Raw genomic sequence first — 26,880 nt, 5'->3', positions numbered from 1 at the left:
AGACTCCAGCCAACATTGTTAAATGCATTTCGGGGGCTCGGATGTCTGACATCAGATCAAATTTACAAGTGCTGGCTAATGCTAAACGTAGATTTTCTAAAATTGTTGTTCATGTCGGCACTAATGATGTCCGGCTTCGCCAGTCAGAGATCACAAGAGATAATGTTAAAGAGGTGTGTGATCTTGCAAAAACGATTTGAGACACTGTAATATGCTTGGGCCCCCTCCCTACTCGTCATGGTGACGAGATTTATAGTAGATTAGTGTCACTGACCGGCTGGATGTCTGAGTGGTGTCTGGAGAATAGCATAGGATTTATAGACAATTGGAAGAGTTTTGGAGTAGACCTGACCTGCTAAAGAGAGACGGACTCCATCCCTCCAGGGAAGGTGCCGCTCTCCTCTCTAGTAATTTGGCTCATAGTCTTAATAATGATGGTATTTGACTAACTGGGGCCCAGGTCAGGAAGCAGACAAACTGGTTAATCCTAACGTCTGCTAGATGCCTTGAGATGTCACACAGGTCACATAAACTACAAAACATAGAGACTGTATCACCTAGATATCATATAGATACTGTGTCTATTCCCCGAACTACCAAACACAAAACTCTCACTAAATCATTTAGAAAATGTAAAAAATGTTTTTTGAAGATAAACATCATATAAAGGTAGGGCTACTGAACATTAGATCTCTTTCTACCAAGGCACTAATTGTAAATGAATGTATTACAGATCATATTTTGTATGCGCTCTGTTTGACTGAAACCCGGCTTAAACCAGATGAATATATTAGGTTAAATGAATCTACTCCCTCAGGTTATTGTTATAAACAAGAGCCTCGTCTGAAGGGTCGAGGAGGAAGTGTTGCTACAATTTACAGTGACGTTTTTGGTGTTACTCAGAGGACACGATATAAATGTATGGTTTTTTTTTTAACTAATAATGCTTAATATGACACCGTCAGATTTAATAAAAAATCTCTGTCTTCTTTTGCCCTTGCTACAGTATATAGATCACCTGGGCCTTACTCTGGTTTCCTTGGTGAATTTGCAAATTTTCTATCTGATCTAGTAGTTAATGTAGATAGATCTTTAATTGTTGGTGACTTCAACATTCACATAGATAATGAAAATGACACATTTGGATTAGCATTTATTGATATTCTCAACTCTCTTGGAGTGTGACAGGACCAACTCATCGCCATAATCATACGCTAGATTTTAGGCCTAAATTGTGCCTAATATGTAATTAATAGCTGTATTTTATTGCACCAGGGGTATAGTCATATGGAGTTGATGTTGATACAAAAGAAATTCTACCGTAGAGCGGTGACATCTCAGATCATTACCTTGACTCTTGTTTGTTGCAGTCAGCTAATGTCACTCAATCTACACCACGCTATCATTCAGGTAGAACTATTCCTTCAACCGCTAAAGATAGATTCACTAATAATCTTCCAGAATTGTCTCACATATTCAGTAAGCCAAAAAGTCTAGAAGAACTTGATGAAATAACAGAAAATATAAATACAGTCTTCTCTAGCACTCTTGATATTGTCACCCCCTTTTGAGTAAAGAAAATGTAAGAAAAAAGCCCTGGTACAATGATCGCACTCATGCTTTCAAGAGAGCAGCTAGGAAAATGGAGTTTAAGTGGAAGAATACAAAATTAGAGGTATTTCACGGTGCATGGAATGATAGCTACAGACATGCACTAAAAGCTGCCAGGTCAGCATATTATACAATCAATATACATCAATCCTAGGTGTTTATTCAGTACTGTGGCTAAATTGGTTAGGAATAAAGCCTTAACTGAACTAGATATTCCGTCGCAGCAGAATAGTAATTACTTCATTAATTTCTTTACTGATAAAATTGAAATAATCAGAAATAAAATTTTAACTATGCAATTAACTGTCACAGCACTTCAGAAAACAGTGTCTCATAATTTTGCTCATGAGCAACTTCAACCCTTCACTGACATAGGTCATGAAAAGCTAACAAAACTTGGCAAAAAATCAAAAGCCACAACATGTATGATATTACCAGGAATCATGAAATAAGTTTCCACTGTTATGCCAATGATACCCAACTTTATATTTCTTCTAAACCCAACAAAAATTCACAATTCTCCAAATTAGCATAATGTATCAGTGAAATCAAAGACTGAATGGCCAGAAATGTCCTTCTACACAATTGAACAAAATAGAGGTACTAATGATTGGACCAAAAACCTCTAAATATAAGCCGCTAAAATATAATTTGACTCTTGATGGATGTACTGTTACGACATCGTCTTCTGCAAAGAAATTAGGTGTTATATTAATACCAATCTGTCCTTTGAAAATCAAATTTCCAATGTTTGTAGAACAGCATTCTCCCACCTGAAAAATACTGCTAAATTACAACACGTGCTCTCTGTTGCTGATGCCAAAAAATGTATTAATGTGTTCATGACCTCAAGACTAGATTATTGTAATGCATTACTGGGAGGATGTCCAGCAAGTTCAATAAATAAACTTAAATTGGTTCAAAATGCAGCTGCCAGAGTGCTGACTAGAATCAAGAAATATGATCATATTAGCCCCATTTTATCGTTGTTACATTTGCTACCTGTTAAATATCATATTCATTTTAAAATTCTGTTAACTGCATACAAAGTGTTGAATGATCTAGCTCCACAGTACTTAAGTGACCTTCTGACATGCTATATTCTGTCATGTTCATTATGATCACAAAATCATATTTTGCTTGTTAATAATCCCAAGAATATCAAAATCCACAAAAGGAGGTAGATCCTTTTCATACTTGGCACCTAAACTATGGAATAGTCTCCCTAACACTGTTCGGGATGCAGACACACTCACTCAGTTTAAGTCTAGACTAAAGACTCATCTATTTAACCAGGCATACACCTAATTTATCCTTCAACTCACAATTAGGCTGCTTTAGTTAGGTCTGCCAAAACCAGAAACATCCACCATGATCTATAACTCTGCATAAAATTTAATGGCATCAACGCTAATATTATTCTATTTTTTTCATATCCTGAGGTTACCAGAGCCTGCCAGATCCAGCTCCATTCCAGCTTGGTGTCGGACTCCACTACTACGTGTTGCTGAGAAATGACGACAAACTACAGCCTGTGCTAGCCAGACATCACTTCAGTTTTTTGACTTCAGAGGATGAACTGATGCCAACTCCAACTGTAAGACATCGGATACTTCATATGCCACTGCCTGAACCTTGGATTTAGGATGGACCCCACCGAACCTCAACGAAATGACCTGCAGGTTAAACTGCGATGCACCTCATTGATCTCTGCCTGCATCACCTTTGTCTATTGATGGACTACACTCTTGAAATGGAATACATAGACTATCATTTAATTGCCAACAAAATCCTTCATCAGCTAACTAACAAAGGACAAATCATCTATGTAAATTAATCCAGGATGGACATCAAAGACATTAGTCATTAATCTTAAATTTCATAAAAAAATAGTTGGACCGTAACGCTTAATTTACAAATTTAGAACCATGACTTCCCCCACAGTGAGCCTGGTTTCTCCCAAGGTTATTTTTCTCCATTAACCAACATCTTATGGAGTTTTGTGTTCCTTGCCACAGTTGACGTCAGCTTGGTCAAAGGGGTTCTAAATACAATTATTATTTATTTATTTAATTTCTATACAAATTTTACAATCATATTTAATCAAACTACATAACGATCACTGTAAGACATTATAGATATTACAGTTTCATTTTTTTTTTTAATGCATGATTTCCTGTAAAGCTACTTTGAAACGATGTGTGTTGTGAAATGCGCTATATAAATAAAAATGACTTGACTTGACTAGGCCACTCCAAAACTTTAATTTTGCTCCTTTTGAGCCATTCAGAGGTGGACTTACTCCTATGCTTTGGATCATTGTCTTGCTGCATAATCCAGTTGCACTTGAGCTTCAACTCACGGACTCATGACCAGACGTTCTCCTTTAGGATTTTCCTTAAAATAATTGAGTTTCCCTCAATTATTGCAAGTCGCCCTTGCCCTGAAGCAGCAAAGCATCCCCACACCATGACACTACCACCACCATGCTTGACTATAGGTATGATGTCCTTTTTGTGGAATTTGGTGTTTGATTTACACCAGATGTAACTGGACCCCTGTCTTCCAAACAGTTCCACTTTCGACTCATCAGTCCACAGAACATTCTCCCAAAAGGTTTGTGGATCATCAAGGTGTATTTGGGCAAAATTCAGATGAGCCTTAATGTTCTTCTGGGTTAGCAGTGGTTTTTGCCTCACCACTCTTCCATGGATGGCATTTTTGTCCAGTGTCTTTCTGATAGTGGAGTCATGAATAGTGACCTTTATTGATGCGAGAGAGGCCTGCAGTTCCTTGGATGTTGTCCTTTGCTTTTTTGTGACTTCCTGAATGAGTCATTGCTGTGCTCTTGGAGGAATTTTGGAAGGTTAGCCACTTCTGGGAAGGTTCAATTCTGTGCCACGTTTGAGATAATGGCTCTCATTGTGGTTCTATGGAGTCCCAGAGCCTTTGAAATAGCTTTGTAACCCTTCCCAGACTGATGTATTTCAATCACCTTTTTCCTCATCATTTCTGGAATTCACCTTTTTGCCAACTTCATGCTGCTGAAAAAGTTCTAATTATGTGTTTATTTGATTGAACAGGGCTGGCAGTAATCAGGGTGTGTCTAGTTCAGCTGAACCCCATTATGAATGCAGTTTCATTGATTTGGGGATTTAATAACTAAGGGGCAAATACTTTTTCACACAGGCCCAGATGGTATTGTATAACTTTTTTGCTTCAATAAATAACATTATCATTTAAAAACTGTATTTTGTGTTTACTCAGATTGCCTTTGTTTTATGTTAGATTCTGTTTGAATTTTTGAAACAATTCAGTATGAGATACACAAAAACAGAAGAAATCAGGATGGGGAAAATAATTCTTCACATCACTGTACATGCTGTGTATTTGCCACTTAGTTTTCTATGTTGGGCCTAATAATGGTTTCTCTTTATATGCATATTTGGCCGAGTTGCAAGATCCTGCTAGGTCATCTTCTGAGGTGGTTTATGTTCTCTCATATTTAGAGTTAAATCATCTATCTACATTTGTATGACAGCAATGATCTAAAAAGAGTCATCTCTGAAAAGTATCCTGTGAAGAAGTCTATGCCCCTGGTGCAATAAAATACAGCTATTAATCACATATTAGGCACAATTTAGGCCTAAAAGCATAGCTATGGGTGACGTGTAGGTAGGAACCCTTGTACAAGGGATGGAAAGCATAATAAAACACAATCAACCACTCATATTGACAAGACAGCAATATCTAGGCTGATAACAAAAAATGCTTTCTCTAAAATGTTTATATTGCATGCTTATTTATATGTACACGAATTTACTTTATCTAAAGTGACACACAGTATGCAAACTAAAGATAGTCACCTTATAGCAACTTTGAAATCAATGGTTTAAAGTCACTAATGTAGACGCATTATTTGCAGCCTTCTGTTACTTCTATGATTTATTTCCCTGGGCTTACAACCATTCAGTTAATTATAAAGTGTCTTACAACTGCAGTGACAAAATTCAGATTGTATATTATATTATATTATATTTAAATAAATTCTTAAAGTTCTATAGTAACATCACAAAAATGCAACAATTAGCTAGTCAACTTCCTGTTTTTAAAGTGTCTGGCAAAGATACACCGTACATACATTATATAACATTAAATCAGCCCTGTTATTATATGAAGAATTAGCATAAATTGAAGTAATAATGACTCCCTTGATTAAGCCTTGTCTCTCACAAAGAACAGGTGAGTTTGCTATGGTTCTTCGTAATAAAAGGGAGCCAATCACAACTTCCTGGAAAAGGGACTAACCAATGATATTTGAGGTTACACACAAAACAGCAAGAGCCCGCCCCACAATTGACAAAATTAAAAAGTGTTCGCATTTGGAGAATTATTTTGCTCACGCGGCAGAGGTTTCTTCACGCGCAAGAGCTTGTATTGCATACGCAGGAGATTTAAAACGAGCGCGTGGTTTCTTCCCGTTTCCTCGTGCAGCAGTGAACTACCACACACGAGTGACAATAATGCATGCAAGGGTTTAATATGGAATGCCAGGCAGTTCAAAAATGCGCAAATTTTAATACGTAAACAATGTGTTTTCTGCACGTTGTCTGCGCGTTGTCTACATGTTGTTTATGTATGAAAAATCACTGTGTAAACAACGCGTAGACGACGCACAAACAACACATTGCGTGATCTCAGACATCAATTTCACATACTTCTTGCCATTTGGCCACTTGTCCAGTTTGAACGGATGAGTGTCGTAAATTCCCACTGGCTGCTGAGCACTAGGGTTAAACCATTTCTGTAAGCCTAGGGGGGATTGCCTACCCACTCATAGTCTATGCTACCACTATTTAACATGCTAGGGATCCTCTTATTTCTTTGTTCTTTTCTTCCTTTTTTGTGTAGCCTATAAAAATAAAATATTTGGAATGTAGTTTTATGACTTAAATTATTTTCATCTAGATAAAATTGCCTCCTTTTCGATTACAATGAGAGTTTGTAATTAGGTCGGGTAATAATTCGATTTGGCTTTCTTGACAGCAGATGTACGATACTGTGCCAAAGTCCTAGGCCACCCTGAAAGTTCTTATTAAAACCATTTACCGGAGAAGTGTTTATCAAATTAGTTAAAACACTTTATAACACTGAAGTAAACACAAAGATACAAAGAAAAGTGGCTTACTGTTTCTTTCTAGAACCACACACATACAGTAGTCTATATCTACAATACCTGGAAATAGTCATGCAGAAAATAAGGAACAAGAACACTCAACTGTGCATTACAGATGCTCCACAATGATCACAGCAACAAGTAATATAGATTGTTATTGAGTAGCCTATTGTACACTTCATAACATTCCGAATGAATTTTATGACTGCTTTTGTGACAGTTTATATAGCCTACTGGTTTAGCAATGTGACAGGCTTGAAATGGCTTACTGACAGTATGAAAAGGCTAGGACTGAAGATGGGACTGATGTGATTCCACTGCAAATTGTTCAAGCTAGGGCTGGGCGATATGACGATATATATCGTGGTGACGATATATAAAGTGTCAACCGATAGAGATTTTACTATTGTTGTCGTGTTATGTAAAAATATCCATGCGGCTTTCAGTGGGCAGGACTGTTATTGACGTGTTAGAGCGATGAAGAAACATGGATGAATGAGAAAATACAAAGCAGAAAGCACTTGATATAATAAAAGAGTTATTATAAGCGCAATAAGCTGCGAAAGATAACTTAATTTGGTACTCGCACCGCTGTAGATCGCAGATCTTGGCAAGTATTCAAGCAAACACAATCGGTTATGTCTTAAGTGAATGTAAACAGTTGGAGAAAAATCAGATGTGTGTCAGTATATTGGATCTGTGCTTAAAGTGTGAATGCAGCCTAATACTGTACCTGCTGTGTCATTAACAACAGAAGAAAAAGAGAAAATCACTCACTACACTTGACTTTTGTAGCTTTAATATGGATCAATGTATATTTAATGAATACAGTGAAGACTATGAGGTGTTATTCATTTTCTCAATGCTTGCTTGAAGTTTGAAACACTTCCAGCACTGTTTATGTCATTTGTATCTTTGTTATATTGTGTTATTTGTCCTATTGCTTGTCATTTGTTTCTTTGTTCAGTTTTATTACTTACTGTTTTAATTTAATAATTCCTTGAGAACTTCTTACATTAGTTAGGCTAATATTCGTTTTTGCTGTGGTATCAAAATTGGTATCAAGCATTGTTAAATTTCAGTGGTATCTAAAATTTTGGAATCGTAAAAACCTTATTTCCCGCAAAAATAACTATATTGTGATATCGTTATCGCGATATAAAATTACTCGTATCATGAGATTTTGGCCATATTAACCACTCCTAGCTCAAGCCTCCATGACTGAAAACAAATCACAGACAGCTGAATTTTATAAATGAATGAATGAGTGACTATTATTATACATTACAATAATAATAATATATCTGTTTAAAGGCTTAGTTGAGGTGCTGGTTCTGGATGTTTAGCTATAGACTTGAAAAAGGCTATATGCAGATTATGCAGGACAGACATATTCATTCATTAGGCCTATTTTGTATTTTATGCACATATAGGATACAGCACGTTGTATTAAAATGTATTAATGTGGTTCACAGTTATATAGAGTGGTGGTGGCGTAGTGGGCTAAAGCACATTACTGGTAATCAGAAGGTTGCTGGTTCAATCTCCACAGCCATCACCACTGTGTCCTTGAACAAGGACTTAACTCCAGGTTGCTCCAGGGGGATTGTCCCTGTAATAAGTCCCATGTAATTTGCTTTGGTTAAAAGCGTCTGCCAAATGCATAAATGTAAATGGTTCAACAGTTGTAATTGCACCCTTGCCCAAGATCATGCAATGGTCTGTATCGGCCTTCCAAAAGGCCGTGCATGGAAGCATGGCTGTGGTGGGTTAGTTTTCAAATGCTAACTCCAGTGAAAATGATGAATGAAACATAGATTGAAATTAAACTCAAAATAATACAAAACGAAATCTACATAATAATTTTTTTTTTCAACAAAATAACGTCAAATGAAGTGGTCAAAAATCGTGTCTGACCCACTCCACGTCTCCCGACATTTGCCATACTCTACTCAAATTGCTGGCCTCTTATTCTTACGATGGATCTACCTTGCGCAGGAAATCCCACCCACGGTCTACTTCCATATAACAATAAAAATAATAAAATAAACATAACACGTTCAATTAAACTGAATATTACAATATTACACCACTGAACTGTAGGCCTATGTTTTTTTTATTTTTATAATAATAATAATAATAATGGCTACAACACGGTCTGATGGCTCCTTAATAGCAGTAGACTTCTCTCATTATTTTACAGTAAAATCATGGGTCTGGCTATCAATCTGTTAACTTCAGTTTAACTTATTAACTAACTTTAAGTTTGTTAAGTTTCTCTAAATAACCACTGCCATTATATATTTCAAACATCTATGATTAAAATTAAAATAAGTCAAGAATAGCTGCAGGAATGTTTTTTTGTAAATGTTTTATAAAACAACTACAAAGCCTAGTTATGAGCGTTGAGATGATATGTAAGCCACTTTGCGTCTGCTGTCTAGTAATTGAAGCAGGTGTGTCTAACTGGTTGAGATGCCAGGCAGATTGTTTTTCACTTTATTTATGGAGGACTTTTCCTTTTCTCCTTTGTAATACAGAACATAGCAAGAAAACAAAAATGTAAAAAGCCTGTTCTGGAACTCAAAATAATTAAGTCATAAAACTGCAATCCAAATATTAAATTTTTATAGGTTACACAAAAAAGGAAGAAAAGGACAAAGAAATAAGAGGATCCCTAGCATGTTAAATAGTGGTAGCATAGAGTCTATGAGTGGGAAGGCAACCCCCCCTAGGCTTACAGAAATGGTTTAACCCTAGTTCTCAGCAGCCAATGGGAACTTACGACACTCATCTGTTCAAACTGGACAAGTGGCCAAATGGCTCAGAAGTATGTGAAACTGACGTCTGAGATCATGTGTTTACACTGTGATTTTTCACACGTAAACAACGCGCAGCAACACATTGTCAATAACGTGCAGATTATTGCCATTGATTTGCCACCATAAACATTGCGTGTAGTCAGATGTGTCATACAATAATGAGATTTCCAGCAAGTTGTTTAGTATCAGGCTCCTCCACGCTGTTGTATGTGGATATGCCAATTCAAAATAATGAAATGTCTGCCCAAGATTCTTGCCATTTCAAGTTCATTCACATGCCAGTTCACATGACTGAATTGAACCACACAAAGAAATGTCAATTAAGCTGAAGCTCAGAAGCCAGAAACAAGTTTTTTGTTTGTTTGTTTGTTTGTTTGTTTTTGTGACATTAGAACAATGCGCAAACTAGATTTTTGCATTTTCTGAAGATAATGTGAGTGGTGTTTGACCATGCAAAACTCGTCATCACAATGTTAAGGTGATCTGAGTGGTTGTTAGCGCATTGCTCTGCAGTTGCTGACACAGATACACTACCGTTCAAAAGTTTAGGGTCACTTACTCATTCTTTATTTTTTTATTTTTTTCACATTTTAGAATAATAGTAAAGTCATCACAACTATGGAATAACATAAATGGAACTATGGGAATTATGTTGTGACTAAAAATATCCAAAATAAATCAATACTGTGTTATATTTTAGCATCTTCAAAGTGGCCACACTTCGCTGCGATTTTGCAGAAATGTACTCTTGACATTTTCTCAACCAACTTCTGGAGGTATCACCCTGGTATGCTTTTTAAACAGTATTGAAGGAGTTCCCATCTATATGCTGGGCACTTAGTGCCTGCTTTTCTTAATTATTCGGTCCAAGTCCATTTAAAAAAAGTTTTGTAATTAAATATATTATGTTGGCACAATTATATTTTTGTCTACAAAACTAATTTCAAACATTTAAGCAAATGCCTTCAGATCAAAAAATTTTTAAGATCATGAGAAACTTTTCAGGCAAGTGACCCCAAACTTTTGAACAGTAGTGTATATAAAAGTACATCCCGCATTTGGCTAGTCAGGATATGTCAACTGTGCTGCCATCTTGGTACAATTAATAAGCAGACCTGTTTGAATGTAAGTCAATGGAGGAGATGCCTCAAAGCACTGCAAAAGCTTTTTAGTGTGAAAACCATTATATAATAAATTGACTGCTTAGGTGCTAATCTTCAATGTTTTCCATGATACATTCATTTGTAGAGAAGTATATTTGGGAGTTTACTATGAAAAATATTGCTGTTATAGAAGAGAAGTCATCAGAGTTTTGCGTAAAGTAGGGCTGCCCCCTAATAGTCGACCAAACGTTAGTCAATGAGAAGAGTCGGTTGGTCGCAGAAAGAAAAAAAAACTCCACAGGAAGTGGTGAAGTCACGCAGTCAGTGATGGACAGGCATGATCATTTAAACAGCTGGTCCATGCTTAAGTTTATATGGTTTGGAGTTGGAAAATGTGCATGGAAATAATGATAAGATCAGAATACTCACTTGCCTAATAATTGGGCATGCAGTGTATATATCGCAATATGTAATTGCATCGGCAACCCCCGGGCTGAGGGATTGGTGAATATTCTTGCTTTAGTGATTTTGCATTGAAAATTAAATTAATTTATTTAAAAAACTAAAAACTTAAATCAAATACAATTCTAAATTCAAATTGTACTCGATACAAAATGAAAAAGCAATTAAAATAACGAAGTGATCAAAATATATATAAGTAACCACCTTTCCATTTACCGTCAGGCATGTATCCGTCTAAACATGCAGGCAGAAAACTACTTACACAAATGAAGACATAAAAACAATTATAAATGTAAAATAATAATGATGATAATAATCAATAAAATATGAATGTGTTTTTGTATTATTTTATGTTTTAATCACAGGCTGCACAGTTGTGGTCACAATGAACTGCTCTGTGGAAATAAAGCAGCTCCTGAGCTGAGATGTCTGAGGTCATTTGCAGCACTCATAGACAATACTGTTCTGTTCATGTGACTGCATTCATTTGAATTCCTACGACTTTCACTACAGCCAATGACGTCGTGGCACTCTACTGATTGGTTAAGTTTAGATAAGGGGTTTGGGTAAGGGCATAATATTAATAAGCATGTCCTTAACGCCTCGTGCGGGAAATTTGCACTTTCTTCTGCGTTAGACATCCGGGAATTTGCATGTGATAAAGTCGTATGAGTTTATGCGAACAAAATCATGCGACATCACATGAAATAGCCACCTTGTAAATTATTTACGACTTTGAGATCGGGTTGATCATTACCGCTTTTGCTGGTGTTGCTGCAGCTCGCTTCTTGTGTGCGCTTGTAAAATGTATATTTAAAAGGCTCATTATTATGGTTTAGTATTTCTCTGTAATGTAGAACAGTGTTTGCAATGTTACTTATAACATTCCTTCTCAGCCCTGGAACTCAAACCATTTTCTGATGCCCCCCAAAAAATATATATTTAAGTAATTCAATTAATATCATAAATGTGCGACAACTAGTCGACTAATGGCTTAAACTAACGACTACTAGTCGACTAGGAAAATCTTTGGTCGGGGGCAGCCCTATCATTAAGTAGGATTTATTTACAGTACTAATTATTTTAAAACTCAGATTTGAAAACACTTTCAATGGTTGTACTTATCAGAAATGCTAACTTAATGCAATTTATGAGGACTTGCCGACATATCATGGTCCATAGGAACAAGTGCTAATGCAGCATTTATGTATGCAAACGTATCTATGTTTCTGAGCAATTGTTAGCACTTTGCTATGCAGTTGCAGGGTCATTGATGTCCATAACACAAACAGGAGAAGACAAGTGCAGGATGATTTACACACTGAAGTTTAATTCTTGGGGTGGGGTTTTGAAAAACTGCCAATCGTAAGTATGAGGAATCATAATAGTCATGCTTGCCTAAGCAAGCACCAGTAAATATAAACAAAGCACACATCATGTAGATGAACTGTGCGTTTGTGTAAGATTCACATCCAGTTTTCAGAAATAAGTATGACACTTGACTCACAATAAAATCTGGGCCATTTTGGACACAATATCCAGTTTACCGCAACAATTTGTTTTGTTTACAGTCTGTTTCCCTGTCTTTTTTCTCAACACCTTGCTTTAGAAAGCTGAAGAAGCTGTGCCGCATGCTGAAGGACAAGGAACGTGCCCCCAAAGAGATTGTGGAGCAGCCAGGTCGCTGCCAACAGTGGCACCTAGACTACGACCTAGAGCCATTTGACGGTCTTACACCTGAATACATGGAGATGAGTGAGTGACACTTGAATCTGTGTTAAAGTAGAGCCTCCCCAGGGTGAACACATCTGGTTAATCTAACGCATCCCTTGCGGCGGCTTGTAGGAATGCATACGTCTCTACATTTGACACATCCCAGTGTTGTTGTTTTACGAAAGATGCTAAAGCACAGTTATTAGAGTTCACAAATATTTGAGGTAAAACTTATGAATGAGTCTATGAATGAGACCAATAGTCCGCCATTTGTTGTCCAGCTGTGTTTACAATCGGGAAAGGGGCTTCATTCACTAGCATGTGGCATACAGTGATACACAACTGACTCAGTGTTTATGTAAGTTGACGTGAAGGCATCTGTTAAACATCTGAACACCAATGCAAACTTAAATTACTATTATTCATCCTAAGTATGTTGAGAACATTAAAAGCCCAAATGGAGACCATATGGATTTCTCAAAATGCTTTCTGAAACTTTTGCAAAACAAAAGTTCTGACCCCTTATCATTTTCTCTTCCTTCTTCCATAAAACACTAAATGAAATGTTGGGCAGAATGTCCAAGATTCTGTTTTCCATAAAAAGTATCACAAAAGTAGTCTATATGACTCCATGTTTTATACCAAGTCTTCTGAATATGATAACAATGTGTAGTGGAATAAAGTGAAATTTAAGCTGTTTTTCACTGATTTTCTTTCCCTCTTCCATACACTGGCATAGCCCCAGGTGGGCCTAGGTGATTCTTAAAAATCAGAATCTAATTGAATTGGGAAATCTATATCAATACCCAGCCCTAATCAGAAGACTTGGAATATAGCACACAAGTTCTTGGGATATAGTGCACAGGTTGTGTGGACTACTTTTTTGATGCGCAATTGTCCTTTTTGGAGCTTGGCTGTTTAAATCACCACCCAATTTCCCTCTGTGGATATTCTGGCTAACATCTATGTTTCACCAAAAAGGAAATAACATGGGGTTGGAATGACATCAGGGTAAGTAAATGATGACAATTTTCAAGTTCTTTAGTTTTTCTTTTGTAGACCGTTTGGATAGTGCAAAATGTTTTATGTAAGGGCTTTTCTTTCATTCAACGATCTGACAAGTTGATTGTGGTTCGCGCTATCTTGAGGTTGAGATTGGTTTGATGTGGGACTCTTGTTTACAGTTGAGTTTCTAGAGTGTCAGCGAGTTGCGTAATTGTCTTTCAGAAACCTGAGTGTGAGAAAACCTGTGCCTGTGAGTCTTTTCTGGAAAATATATGGATGCTTTGATCTACTGCCAATAAAATAGCTTGTAAATTATTTTCCCCCATTGAAGATGCAGTCACAAAACTCTTCAGAAACAAAGAAATTATTTGGGAGGAATTGCAGAAGAACTGAAGACCCACAGTGAGAGCTCTGGAGGGAGACCACCACCTACATACTGTTAAAGAAATGAGAAAATGAGTCCACCCGGTCAATTATACTCTGCGTTGGATGTTTTTGTAGGTTACCCTCCAGCATGATCTCTCTAAGACATTGTTGGACTGTTGCAAAGAAAAAAAAAACAATGTTTCAATCAAGCCAAATAAGGAAATGTTGTTTCCCACAAGGATTATATTCCATGTGTTGATGATTGACAAATAATCGTCTTTGTGCTTGACACCCATTCTGGGTAATGACTAGAAAGAAAGGCACAAGTGACACAATCACTGCATCAAATTAGTAGTGGCTTTCCCATTATACTGATGCTTTGTGAAACTTCTGGAGATGCTATATTGTCTGCATACAAGCACAAACTGCTTCCCATTTCAACAAAAGACAAAGTCCATATTTAATCAAAGTATATAGGTCTCTAAAGCTGCCGTCTCACTAAGTGACTCAAAACAACTCAATAATGGCAGACTGTCTCAACCTTTTTGTGTCAAAGGCCTGCCACACTTTGGCAGATTAAATTACTACTTGTGACATGTCTTTCCAACTCCATCACATATTGCAACTAGGGTTGGGGAAAAAAATAGATTCTGTTACAAATCGCGATTCTTGAGGCAAATTATTTTAAAATGGTCTCCCTGATGTAAAATCGATTTTTATTTAATAATAATACAAAAAACATGTTTATCTTAATGATACAATGAGTAATAGATAAATATGGGAAGCTGTAACTGTGCAGAGTTCCACACTAACAGGTTTTCTCTCTGAGAAATTTTGTCTCTTTAATTCTTTACATTTAGTCCTTTAATGCACCGCAGTTCAGTTCACTGTCGGACCTCAAAATCCTCTTGTGATCAATGTTCCTGTTATTATGCATCATCTAAATGTTAATTTGAGAGGTGTTGTGGAGAGTATTTGTCAGGAGTCATTCTGCAGATTCTGTCTGACTCTGCTTTAATAAAAAGTTTACCTGTAAAAAGGCTTATCAAACTGTTGGATGGAATAAACTACATGTCGTGACCACGCAATAATCTGACATTCAGGGTATGCATGCTCAGTGGCAGGTCATTTCGCAAATTTTCCCTGCCACTGTCGACAAGAAATGCCACTGGACACAAAGATGTGTGCTTGAGGAAACACACCTGATTATATTTTGAAGAACAGACGAAAGAAATGCCGGCGATACAGGTGTCTGATTTGCTTTTTTGTTCAGAAGTTCATTTGCGCTTTGGCACAAATAGTTTTGTCTATGAGAACGCTGCATAGAATCTCAGACTATCTCAGGATGCATATGCAAATAACATGCAACCATTGGGACTACAGTTGAATTGTCATGTGTGTCATAATTCAGCCCCATAAATGTTTCTTGAACAAGTTTACTCTTTAGCCTCCATTTGTATGTTGCAAAATTATCATTATGATAACAGTAATAGCCAATGGTAGCCTAATATATGTTTTATATTTTATATTCTGAAATAACTAAATTACTTTAAATTAAAATGATACATTGTAGATATTTATTTGCTGAATACAAATGGACATAATGCAGCCTTATACATGGGTTCCTTTGCACTAACTAGTCGCCTAGCTCAGACAACACACTGACTGGTCAATTGGTAGTTTTAAATTGGTAGTTTTGCACATCTCTACCTTTTCACCTGCAAATTATTTATTACAGAGTGAAAACATTTCAGACAACTGTTCTTCAATAGACATTTCTTTCTGAGAAAAAGGACTTAAAGTTTTTATATCAAAACACCAAATCGCAATACTTACAGAATTGCAATATCACAATACCTATCGAATCTGCTAGGAAATATCATTGTAATATCGAATAGGGAGGTATGTGGCAATTCCCTGCCCTAATTGCAACAACACGTTTTGGCAGCAAATCAACTTAAAGCTTGCCAGAACAACAGTAGTAGTGCAACGTGAACATAAACATTTGTAAGAGTCCAAATCAGGATTGCAACTGCCCTGTCAATGTATGAGTATAGAGGTATGTCCCTTCAGGTTTTGTCTCAGAAAGTATGTTCATGTGCTGCTGCTTTCTTGTTTTTTGACCAAATAAACATAAAATAAACTTAATCTTGTTTGTTTTTGGTTCTGCAGTCATTCAGTTTGGTTTCGTTTCACTATTTGTGGCCTCATTCCCGCTGGCTCCACTTTTTGCCCTCCTAAACAACGTCATTGAGATCCGTCTTGACGCCAAGAAGTTTGTCACAGAGCTTCGCAGGCCGGATGCCGTGAGGGCCAAAGATATTGGTGAACATCTTCAATTCTAATGATAATTACACAATAGCAATTCAGTATTACTGTCAGTTATATAAGATTCACCCCTATATCTTTTATTGTAACCCCTGAAATCATGTTTCATTGCATAGGTATCTGGTACAACATCCTGAGTGGTATGGGCAAATTCTCAGTCATCATCAATGTAAGTCTCTGCTAGATAACTCTCCTAATTCAGATGCACTAGTCATATAAGTCCTTTAAAAAAGAGAAAAAAAAAAAGAAGACCCCATGGTGTGTCAGTGTTCAAGAGGAGATGTTTTTATTTTCATACGCCTGTAGGGTGCATACGATTTCTACTAACTTAGGCTAAACTTCTAGTGTGGCGTAGCCTGTGTTTTCATGATTTTTTTTTTTTTTTTTTTTTTTACATAATTAAACTATAGTAAATCACTTCATTTAACAATTTTCTGTTTTACCTGCACGTTTGACTGCTCTTTACAGGGCAAAATGTGTTTTGTAAGATTATTTCAGGTAGTTCCTCTGCAGACATGATTCGTGCTTGGCTCTCATACTCTAAATTGAACGATAAAGCCCCTGTAGGTTTACTTTAATAGACGTGATGTTCCCAATATGAGAAGAGTATTTAGATTTTGCCTCACTTTCATTAAGGAAGCCACATTTACTCAGCAGCCTGAAATCTGATTGACTCCAGTTGTTTTTCTTCGCAAGTCAAGAATTTGTTTAATGTGGGAGCTCCAAATTGCCATTCTAATCCAATTAAATGCTACCCATTATCAATGGCACCACACACTGTGAGGCTTACCTTGAGTTTTGTGTGTTTCTCAGTGGTCTGGACTCCATCAATGACCTTATTATTTTGATACAGTTAATGGTAGTTTTTCCATTACACTCTCTTTGAAACTTGTGTTATTGTTTCAGGCCTTTGTCATCTCCTTCACGTCAGATTTTATCCCTCGCCTGGTCTACCAGTACATGTACAGTGAGACGGGCACCATGCATGGCTTCATCAACCACACACTCTCTTACTTCAATGTCAGCAACTTTAAAGCAGGAACTGTGCCAACCATCTCCAGTCTCGGCAAAGACATCACAGTCTGCAGGTAAGATCCTTGTAATAATTGTAATCTTAAATGCACACCTATTACCGCACATTCTATACTATTGCACCCGGTTATTATGTTTCTTTAAACAGCCTAGTTATGCTAATGAACTGTAATACTTGTCAAAAGAGTGTTTTATTCTGATTATTATTGTAGTAAATTTAACTGTTTATTGATTATTTGTGTATTTGACCACATTGCACCTCTTACCCATGGTAAAATCACTGTAATGCCCACCCTCTCATAGCTTTTTGCTTTAATTAAAGACGACCACAAACACATCCGAGCAAATCAAAATATTAATTGCAAAATTGTAAGCAAACTAAACAAGAACTGTTTTTTCACACTGATGTGGAGTTTTGTAGTAAAGCACACAGGCAGTAAACAGCTGTAGGGTTCATAAGCCAGCCCCTCATTTGCTCCTCTTAAATCCTATCTGAAATAAACATGTGTCGAAGCTATAATGGCCTCAACATACTGATCCTCTTGGACGGTGCCTGGAGAGAGATCATGTATTCCACATCAGCTTTTTCCACACTGCCATGTGAACTCAGATAAGAGGGCAAAGCATTTGCAGTCTGAAACCATAGAAACAATCAACCAGTCATGCTGTCCAGTTCAGCTACATGCCTTTAGTACAGTTGAACTGGACTAAAGGACCAAGAATGAGTAATCTGACATCATTTAATCATTTTTCTAAAACCATATGTTTTTCTTCCTTCCATGGAACACAAAAGGAGATGTTAGGCAGAATGACAGCCTCAGTTTTGATTTTGCTGCAGCGTTTCCTACACCGAAAACAGAGTGATCTGAAAACACTCTGCATTACTGCGTACTTTGGTAAATGAGTAGGAAACTGAGAGTGGAGCTGTCAAACAAAAATGAATGTGTGAATGTGGCCTTAAACATGGTTAAATGAATTCAGTAGGGTTTAGAGTACTGCAGTTTTATTGGTAACTGAAAGTTTAATAAAATTAGCTCAAATATTTAGGCCTAATAAACAACCATGCAGATGAAGAATTTTATAAATTGTGTATCGGCCTGGTAATAATGACTACGCTTCTGCAGAATTTTAATGGTTTCACATCCCCATTAAGTGTTTTTAATTGATGTATTGTCCAATTTCATAATGCTTTCAGCTACCTATAAGGTTGTAGCACTCGCAATGTTTTGATTTTTTTCTAACAAATTTTATGATATTGTAATCCATTCCACAGAATTCACCAGATTTTTCTCCACAATCAGCACAGAAAAAGTGAAAAACGTGCACAGATTCTGTGTGGGCCTAGTTTGTTTTGTAAATGCACTTGTGTGTTCTTTTTAAAAATGCTTTCCAGTGAAGCAGCACTGTTGTTCCTGTTGTTGATGACGGTGATAGTAATTGTGTTTATCATTTCTCCGGAAAGAATACTCTTTTGTTAATTTGCACGAAAGCAAACTGCACTTAAGCACATCCGAATCATGTAGACAGCTGTAGTAGGACTGAGAACATCCAAATCTCAGAAACAGAGAGATAAACAAAAGATGTGTGCCAAAGGCTTAATAATATCATATATAAGTATAATTTATGGCATTTATTGATCAGCCGCAACAAAAACAAAATCAGGCCAAGTAAGCATGAAATATTCAATTAGAACAGACTAATGCTGTTAATTAAACAGGGCTGTGGATATTAACTTAAACTGGGACATATTAATTAAAAACATTCTATTCTATCATTAGTTTTTCATCATTTTGGTAGACAGGAGCAATATTTGTTATTTATATTACAAGCACTTGTTATTTATATTACATAAATAACAAGTGCTAAAACGGTTCTGTGTCTTTAAGAAAACCGGCATTTCTGTGTTTTGTTTTAGTTGGCGAATATAAATGAGATTGGAGTGGCACAGCTTCTTTATTATGGATAAATGTTTATTTTTGTTGTTTTTGATCAACAACTGACTGTAGAGAACTGAAAGGATATTAAAAGAGACATTGTACAAGAAAAACTGATTGTGTGGATCTCGTCTTTTGACATTCAAAAAATAGAATGAGTCAAATCAAATCTTTTACTCTCAACATGCAGTGAAAGGACTTCACTGCTGAACTTCATAAAAGATTGATCTTGGGATTTTAAGAATGGATATCGAGACTGTTCATTAAGATTGTGTTAAATCAGAAAATCTATATTTTTACCCCTATCATTTTTAAGTCTTAAAATCAACATCCAATTCTTTTTGCGTATCCCCGGTTAAGAATCACTGCTCTATGTGGGAATCCATCACCCTCAAATGTGATATCTCACCACTGCTATGATTATCTTGAGCGGCCTTCAGAACTCAGAACGCTGTCCTTTTCGTGGAGAGAGAGAGAGAGTGCAAGAAAGCGAGCTTGTCTGCGTTCTAAAATAGGGTTGAAGAAACTAATCAAGCCCATATTTTACTGCACCATATTTGCCCTTTCTGTACAACTTTAACCAAACAAGGACTTCAGCCCAAGTCTTCAGATGAAGATAGCTGACTGTCTACAGAAATCAAAACCAGCCAAACACATTCCACCTATACTGTATATGGCCATGAAATCAAAGTCCTTTGGCCATTATTGAAGACTTCATGTTTACCTTTCATAATTTAATAGAGGAAATTAAAACTTGGGGAAACTTTCAGGTCTAACTGAGGCTAATGCAGTTTGACCTTGCATGAATAGTCTAAATATGCACTACAGTTTTGATTATTAGTATATCAGTATCAGTATATATTTTAATAAGGCATGAAGGCCCCTCAGCACACTAAGTAAAAGGGATAAAAACATTGGATCACCATTTATCAAGCACTGAAACTTGAAATCATGTGCAACAGTCACAAGTTGCAACCCAAACTTTCTCAGAACATCGAATTGACATCTACACTAAAAGAAAAAACAATTTAGATGCAGTGCAATGAATGAAACAAAACGCAGATGTTGTGAACTTGACACAGTATCTAAAAAATGCGGCTGTCCTGCGCGGGACACTGAAAAAACAGCGAGAGACGCTGCTTCAGTCATTCATCCAGTGCATGACAGCGCAGAAAAACAGCGCAGGTGCATGTAAAAATGCACTCGGTGTGACTAACGGCTAACTCTATTTTCCATTAATTACAAACCGGAATCCAAAATTATACTTGAAACAACTGAACGAATCGGACCTCTAATTAGCCATCAGATTTAGATACTTTTAACTTGTGTCCAAAAATGTCCAAATATTTTTTGGGGCCACTGTACTTTAACATTTTTGGTGATGGTTTGAAACAATTTGAAAGCCTTTATTACTTGCACCCAATCAGTGCATCCCAAACAGGAAAACGTTCCTTTTTCGAAGACAAAGTGATTGTTGAGTGACAAGACAAAGATACTTTTCCTCTTTTACACTTTAAAAATGTCATGATTAATAATGCTGTTTTGTTGTCTCGCCCTTTGTAGCCCTCTACAAGAATGTGTTGAGCATGTGTTTTACATTTTCTTTTTCTTTTTATTGCCAACCAGCACATGGATCCTCGCTGGAAACCAAGTTGCCATGAATGACTCTGGGATGTTTAGAGTCTTTTCATATTGTTCATTTTAGGTACAAGGACTACAGAGAACCTCCATGGTCGTCCGAGCCTTACCAGTTCTCCAAACAGTACTGGTCGGTTCTAGCGGCTCGGTTAGGCTTCGTCATCTTGTTTCAGGTAGAAAAACTTATTTTACAACCCCTAAATCTAAACCTCCTGAAAGATCCATGCAAAATAGTTTTACCCCTTATAATGAATGTGAGAAATCTACAATAGAAACTTTTCAGGGTAAATGGAGGAACAAAAATGTTCCTCCTTTTTCAATTTAAGCATTCTGAGTTTAAGTTAAGCTCAATCGACAGCATTTGGGACATAATGTTAATTTACACAAAAATAATTTTGACTCGTCCTCCTTTATTTAAAGAATAAGTAAAAAACTCAGTTAAGGAAGGCACAGTAAACGTAAAAAAAATGTGTAGTACAGTACAAATTCACATTGTTTTTAATGTATAACCACAGGATGTAAGAGTCAAAATATTTCTGTGGTAATCAATATTATGCCACGAATGCTAAACCACAAGATTAACTTGTATTCAACCTGGAGCATTACTTTAAAAAAAACAATGAGAAATGGCAAAGCCATTGGAATAGCTTCCTCAGCAATATACTGCAAGCGGTTCAACCACACATAAATGGTGCTGCATGCTTTAAGCTTTTGCACGTTGGGAACTGCATATATCCTGGTCAAAATAAATGCTGTAATTCAGTAGAAATGTTGCTGTCAGCAGCTGTTGGTGGAAATTAATTCTATGAGAAGGCAATTAAACTAAACCAAATATACTGGTCATTGTGATTATATAGTTAAAGTCTGCAAGACTTTTTTTCAAGAGCATCCTTTAGTGCTAATTAGTTAGCTTGAGGTTGTATACTTGTTTTTTTATACATCTGGTGAGTAAAAGTTCTTTCCAATTAATAAATGGAAATATATAGATTCACACCAGGGAAGCTTCATGGCCACTGATCTGTATGATTTCCTGTGTCACACCCTGAACGAATGTATGTGTGTTTATGTAGGTGTATATCCAGTATATTTATCTATGCACATCTGTAGTTGATGTGTTTCCACACTTCCAGAACCTTGTGATAACCATGAGCATGCTGGTGGCCTGGGTGATCCCAGACGTGCCCAAGAACATCAGCGAGCAGCTGAAGAAGGAGAAGACCCTTCTAGTGGATGTCTTCTTGAATGAGGAAAAGGAGAAGCTTCAGCTCATCCAGAGCTTGTTCTCCAAAGACCTGACCCAAGAACAACAGGAGGAGCTGCAGGTCTCAGATCAAACCTCTCGGCTCCTCCAGCAAACCCACCCCGGCCCGTCCCTGCCCACACCTGCCCTGGCCCCGGCCCCACCCCTGTCCTCTACGGCCCCTCGCACCCGCCCCCGAGCGGCAAGCTTCAGCCAATTCACCCCTCAAACGTCCATGTCTCCCCGCAGTGACATCACCCAGCATACAGCTGTGTGACGGAGGTCAGGGTGAGAGGACGGATGCGAGTGTACCAGTGGAATATCTTTAAGAGTGCCTGAGCACTGGATTTTGAGGATTCAAAGTGGAAGGGAAGTTTAAAGCTCTGAGTTTGGAGTTTTGGGAATACGGTGACCTCTTTTCCGTGGAATAAGAGAGGTCGCTCATGTTTTGGTTACAGAACTGTGTTTTAATGTCTGTCTGCAGGCTCCATGTCTGGTTTCAAACCCTCAGATGTCCGTTTTGAGGGACATCTGACATTAACATTGCCACAGAGCTGAGCTTCAATAGGACCGCTTGCAGATGCAATCACTCCATACGCATTCCCATTTGACGAGCACTGAAATGCGAACGGATGCTGGAAGCTGATGGTCCCACTTCCAAGGGGCCTCTTGAAGTCCTTGGAATGTTATTTTTTCACTGATTTATTCTTGAACGGTCTTAAATGAGGGTGTTTGTCACCAAAACTGTATGTCAGTTACATACAGACAATGCATAATCTGTTCATGCTGTCCAAAAAACAAACTGCTTTGCACATTGTTCATGAGATGTAGCATATAACGGCAAATAATAACCTTTCATTTTCTCAGGTAAGCATCACTGTAGGCTGTATTTGTTCTCATTAATATGACCGTTCTTGGTTTACTAAAGAGTATGATATATGTTAATTTAACTAAGGTTCAAAGAACACAAACTTAACGTGCAATGATACTTCAATGTATTCTGTGATATCAAACGTGTGGTGGAAATGTACTGTTTTGTCTTTTGAAAGATCCAGCCCTCTCGTAATGTAACACATGAACTGAATTTCAATGTACAAGCACAAACAATTAAGGCAATATGTAATTAAACTCATGTTTTGTCAATCCATATATTTATGCTATGCCTCCTTCTGATGATATACAGGGCTGCTACTGTAGATTTAGATCACACAGCATTAGCTGTATTTGATTGTGGAGCAGCTGGTCTTTTTGTGCCAGGTCAACTGTAATCCTCTCGTGAGTTTGCCATCACCAGTGTGGGAGGGTGTGGGGTAACTGTCATCCATGGAGGAAACGGGGAAGCAGGGATGGATGTTGTGTGCCAACATCTGGCCATCAAGTCATCATTTTCAATGCCTCATAGGATGTAATTCTCATGCAGAAGAATAAATATTTAATCCCAATTATGCGCAAGTGGATTTTCTTTCTTGTCCTCAAGGTTTTGGTCTAGGAGTCCCTTGGGGTCAATTCATGTGTGTTCCTGACTTGTATGTTAGACTAAATGGGCATTCACACCATCAGCAATTCAATCATTGGTTGCTAGTGTTATTATCTTTTATTTTTATTTTTAATGTTGTTCTTTTTCCATTTTAAATTGAATTTGTCCATTTCAATTTTGTATCATTTGTTTTAGTTTTCTCTAGGGATGTGCATGGGTAATCGAGTACTCGTTCAGCTTTGAATATTCAAGTATCTACTAGGAAAAACTAGTTGAATATTGCAATTTTATTTTATTTTGTGCTTTCGCCTATGCTGAATGAATGCTTCTGAATGAAGCCTTTACAACTTAATGCACTGATTGGTGCTGTGGATGCATAACATTGTTAAAGGAATAGTTCACTCAGTAAGAACATTGTGTCATTATTTAAAATGATTGAATTGCTTCTGAAGACTTGGAATGTATGTTTCTGTGTGTGAGTGCAAAACTACATGTTGTTGTTTATGCACAGTGCTCAGTTTTTTCCTAAGAAAAACCAGTTCAAAGGTTTAGGGCTGAAATTAAATTCTAAATTTCCAGTAATGTATTAATAATGGATTATTTTTATTTTTATTTATTTATTTCTTTTTTAAGTGTTACAAAATTTCTCTAAATGCCCATCCCTAGTTTTCACTATATGATTGTTAGTTTGTTTTTTCAGTGTTTTCTAGTTTCATTTAGTTTTTATTCAGTAAAAATTTTAACTGAAATAATTAAAATATGTGTAATGTTACATTTCTAAATTAAAAAAAAAAAAATGTATGTGATCACCATCAAGTGATATTTACATATTTAAAATGAATATTCAGAGTTCAAGACAAGTTCAGCTCAGTCGACAGCATTTGTGGCATAATGCTGATTACCACAAAAAAAATAAAAAAATAAAATAAAAATAAAACATTCGACTTGGCCTCCTTTTTCTTTTAAAAAAAACAAACAAACAAAACAAAAAAAATCTGGGTTACAGTAAGGCACTTTCAATGGATGTGAATGGGGCCAGTTTGTAAATGTCAAAATACTCACCATTTCAAAAGTATACAATAGCTACAAGACGTTTAAAATAGGCATGTTAACATGATTTTAGTGTGATATAATCTCTATATCTACATCTAATTTTACAGCTTCATAGTCATGATGATATAAAACCCTAAAACGACCGTAAAAACAACTATTTAAACAACCTCTCAAATAATACATGCATTTTAACATAAGAATTCATGTAAGTGCTTTTAAAAAATTATTTGCTTCACATTTCTGCCTTTAAACTAGAGGTAGACCGATATATCGGTTTTACCAGTTAATTTGTGCCGATAGTTGCTTTTTGGAACTATCAGTTATCTGTAAAAAATATATGCCGATAGATAGATATTGTATATTTTTTTATCAGCCTTTTCTACCACCTTAGTTATCGTATCGGCACAATCCACAATCGGTCGACCTCTACTTTAAACCCTCCCAAAAATGGCCCCATTCTCTTCCATTGTAAGTGCCTCACTGTAATCTCGATTTTTTTTTTTGCTTTTTTCTTTTAAAGAAAAGGAGGAATGGGTGGAAATAAATTTTTGTGGTAATCAACATTATGCCACAAATTCTATCAGTTGAGCTCAATTTATATCGAACACAGAATATTCCTTTAAAGAAGGCAGGTTAAATTTTCAAATGTTATATTATACTGTGAATTAAAAACTAAAACATTGATTCTTGGTCATTTCTATTTCAAGTTAGTATTGGTGTCATGATAATGTATTTTATTTAGTTTAGTTTTTTCAATTGTGTTCGTTTTCGCTTTTATTTGCTCTACACAAGTTTGTTGCATCGCTAACAGTTACTTGTGTTGCTGGAAATTGCCAACTCTTGTTGAAACTGAAAGATTTCAGGTCGCTTTGTTGCTGCTTATCGCTGCCAGTGTGAACGCCCCCAACGGCAAACCTGTAATGCCCAGCAGATTGGCATACATGCTTACAAAGGTTGCTTTTACCCAGTATGGATTGCTCCACTTTGATCTTTTTGTGTTTTTACCCATGAGCCACATTTGATTTATCCCTGGGCTCTGGACTGTACAGTTCAAGGGGATTAAGATATGGGCAAATACCATGAATTCTATCCTGTATGTTTAGTTTCATTACGCAACCAGAATGAATGGGGGTTAAAACAAATCACATAAATATTTGTATTTTTCAGCAGCTTAAACAGCATCAGATGTGGGCAAAAGTTAAGCAGCTCAAATCCAGATAATTGCTGGCATGCAACTTAACTGGCAAGCTAGAATGTCATTTTGCCCCCTGTGCGAGCAGGTTCTGTAAGGTTTCAGAGTATTTTGTTACCCCCTTTGGCCCCTATGAGGTGATGTATGTAACTTTGCAGATCTTGAGCACTGGAGGTCAGCACGGGCATTAGAAGGCCAAACACAGCCTGTACCTGAGACCATTTGACCCGAGTGTAACCGTCCAATTTTAAGCTTGAAGTCGCTCACTCTCTTTATGATTTAACAGTAAACACAGTTTAAACAAGGCACGGCAGCCCCTCAGCACACCAGAGCATAAACAGAGGAAAAAACACTGGCTTACAGTTTATCAAGCAGAGAAACAGAATCTGGAATTCTGTGTAACAATCTCATGAAGTTCTATTAGAAGCCTGAACTTCTTCAGTGCAACAAATGAACGAGAATGCAGATGTCTCCAGATGCTTTTTTAAAAACTGAATTTCTTTTTAACTTAACACGGTTATGCGCCGCTCCTACGCGAGATGCTGAAAAAACAGTGAGAAGTGGTGCAACGGACAGAGACATCCGTCCAGTGCCTGTTTACATAGAAAAACAGTGCAGACTCAGGAAAAAACACATTCGATGTGAAATCATCTGTTCGCACCTGTCTGTGAGTGAAAGCACGTGTGCGAAACAAGTGAAGTTAAAATACAAAATATAGGCTATATCAT

The 26,880-nt window shown here is 36.8% G+C and overlaps 1 protein-coding gene across 1 annotated transcript in view; it reads left to right on the top strand.

The window, feature by feature from the left end:
- The window catches only part of LOC127436478 (anoctamin-1-like), a 78,151-nt gene extending 52,613 nt beyond the window's left edge, over positions 1–25,538 (top strand). Inside the window, exons 20-25 of the mRNA XM_051690663.1 lie at positions 12,784–12,929; positions 16,431–16,583; positions 16,703–16,755; positions 17,493–17,674; positions 21,258–21,363; positions 22,321–25,538. Of these exons, the coding sequence (XP_051546623.1) occupies positions 12,784–12,929; positions 16,431–16,583; positions 16,703–16,755; positions 17,493–17,674; positions 21,258–21,363; positions 22,321–22,707 (1,027 nt within the window). The 3' untranslated portion in view covers positions 22,708–25,538. The remainder of the gene's footprint in view (positions 1–12,783; positions 12,930–16,430; positions 16,584–16,702; positions 16,756–17,492; positions 17,675–21,257; positions 21,364–22,320) is intronic.
- The last annotated feature ends 1,342 nt before the right edge of the window (positions 25,539–26,880 follow it).

This window comes from Myxocyprinus asiaticus, chromosome 47 (genome assembly GCF_019703515.2).
Source record: "Myxocyprinus asiaticus isolate MX2 ecotype Aquarium Trade chromosome 47, UBuf_Myxa_2, whole genome shotgun sequence".
NCBI lineage: Eukaryota > Metazoa > Chordata > Actinopteri > Cypriniformes > Catostomidae > Myxocyprinus > Myxocyprinus asiaticus.
This window is presented reverse-complemented; position numbering and strand designations above follow the sequence as displayed.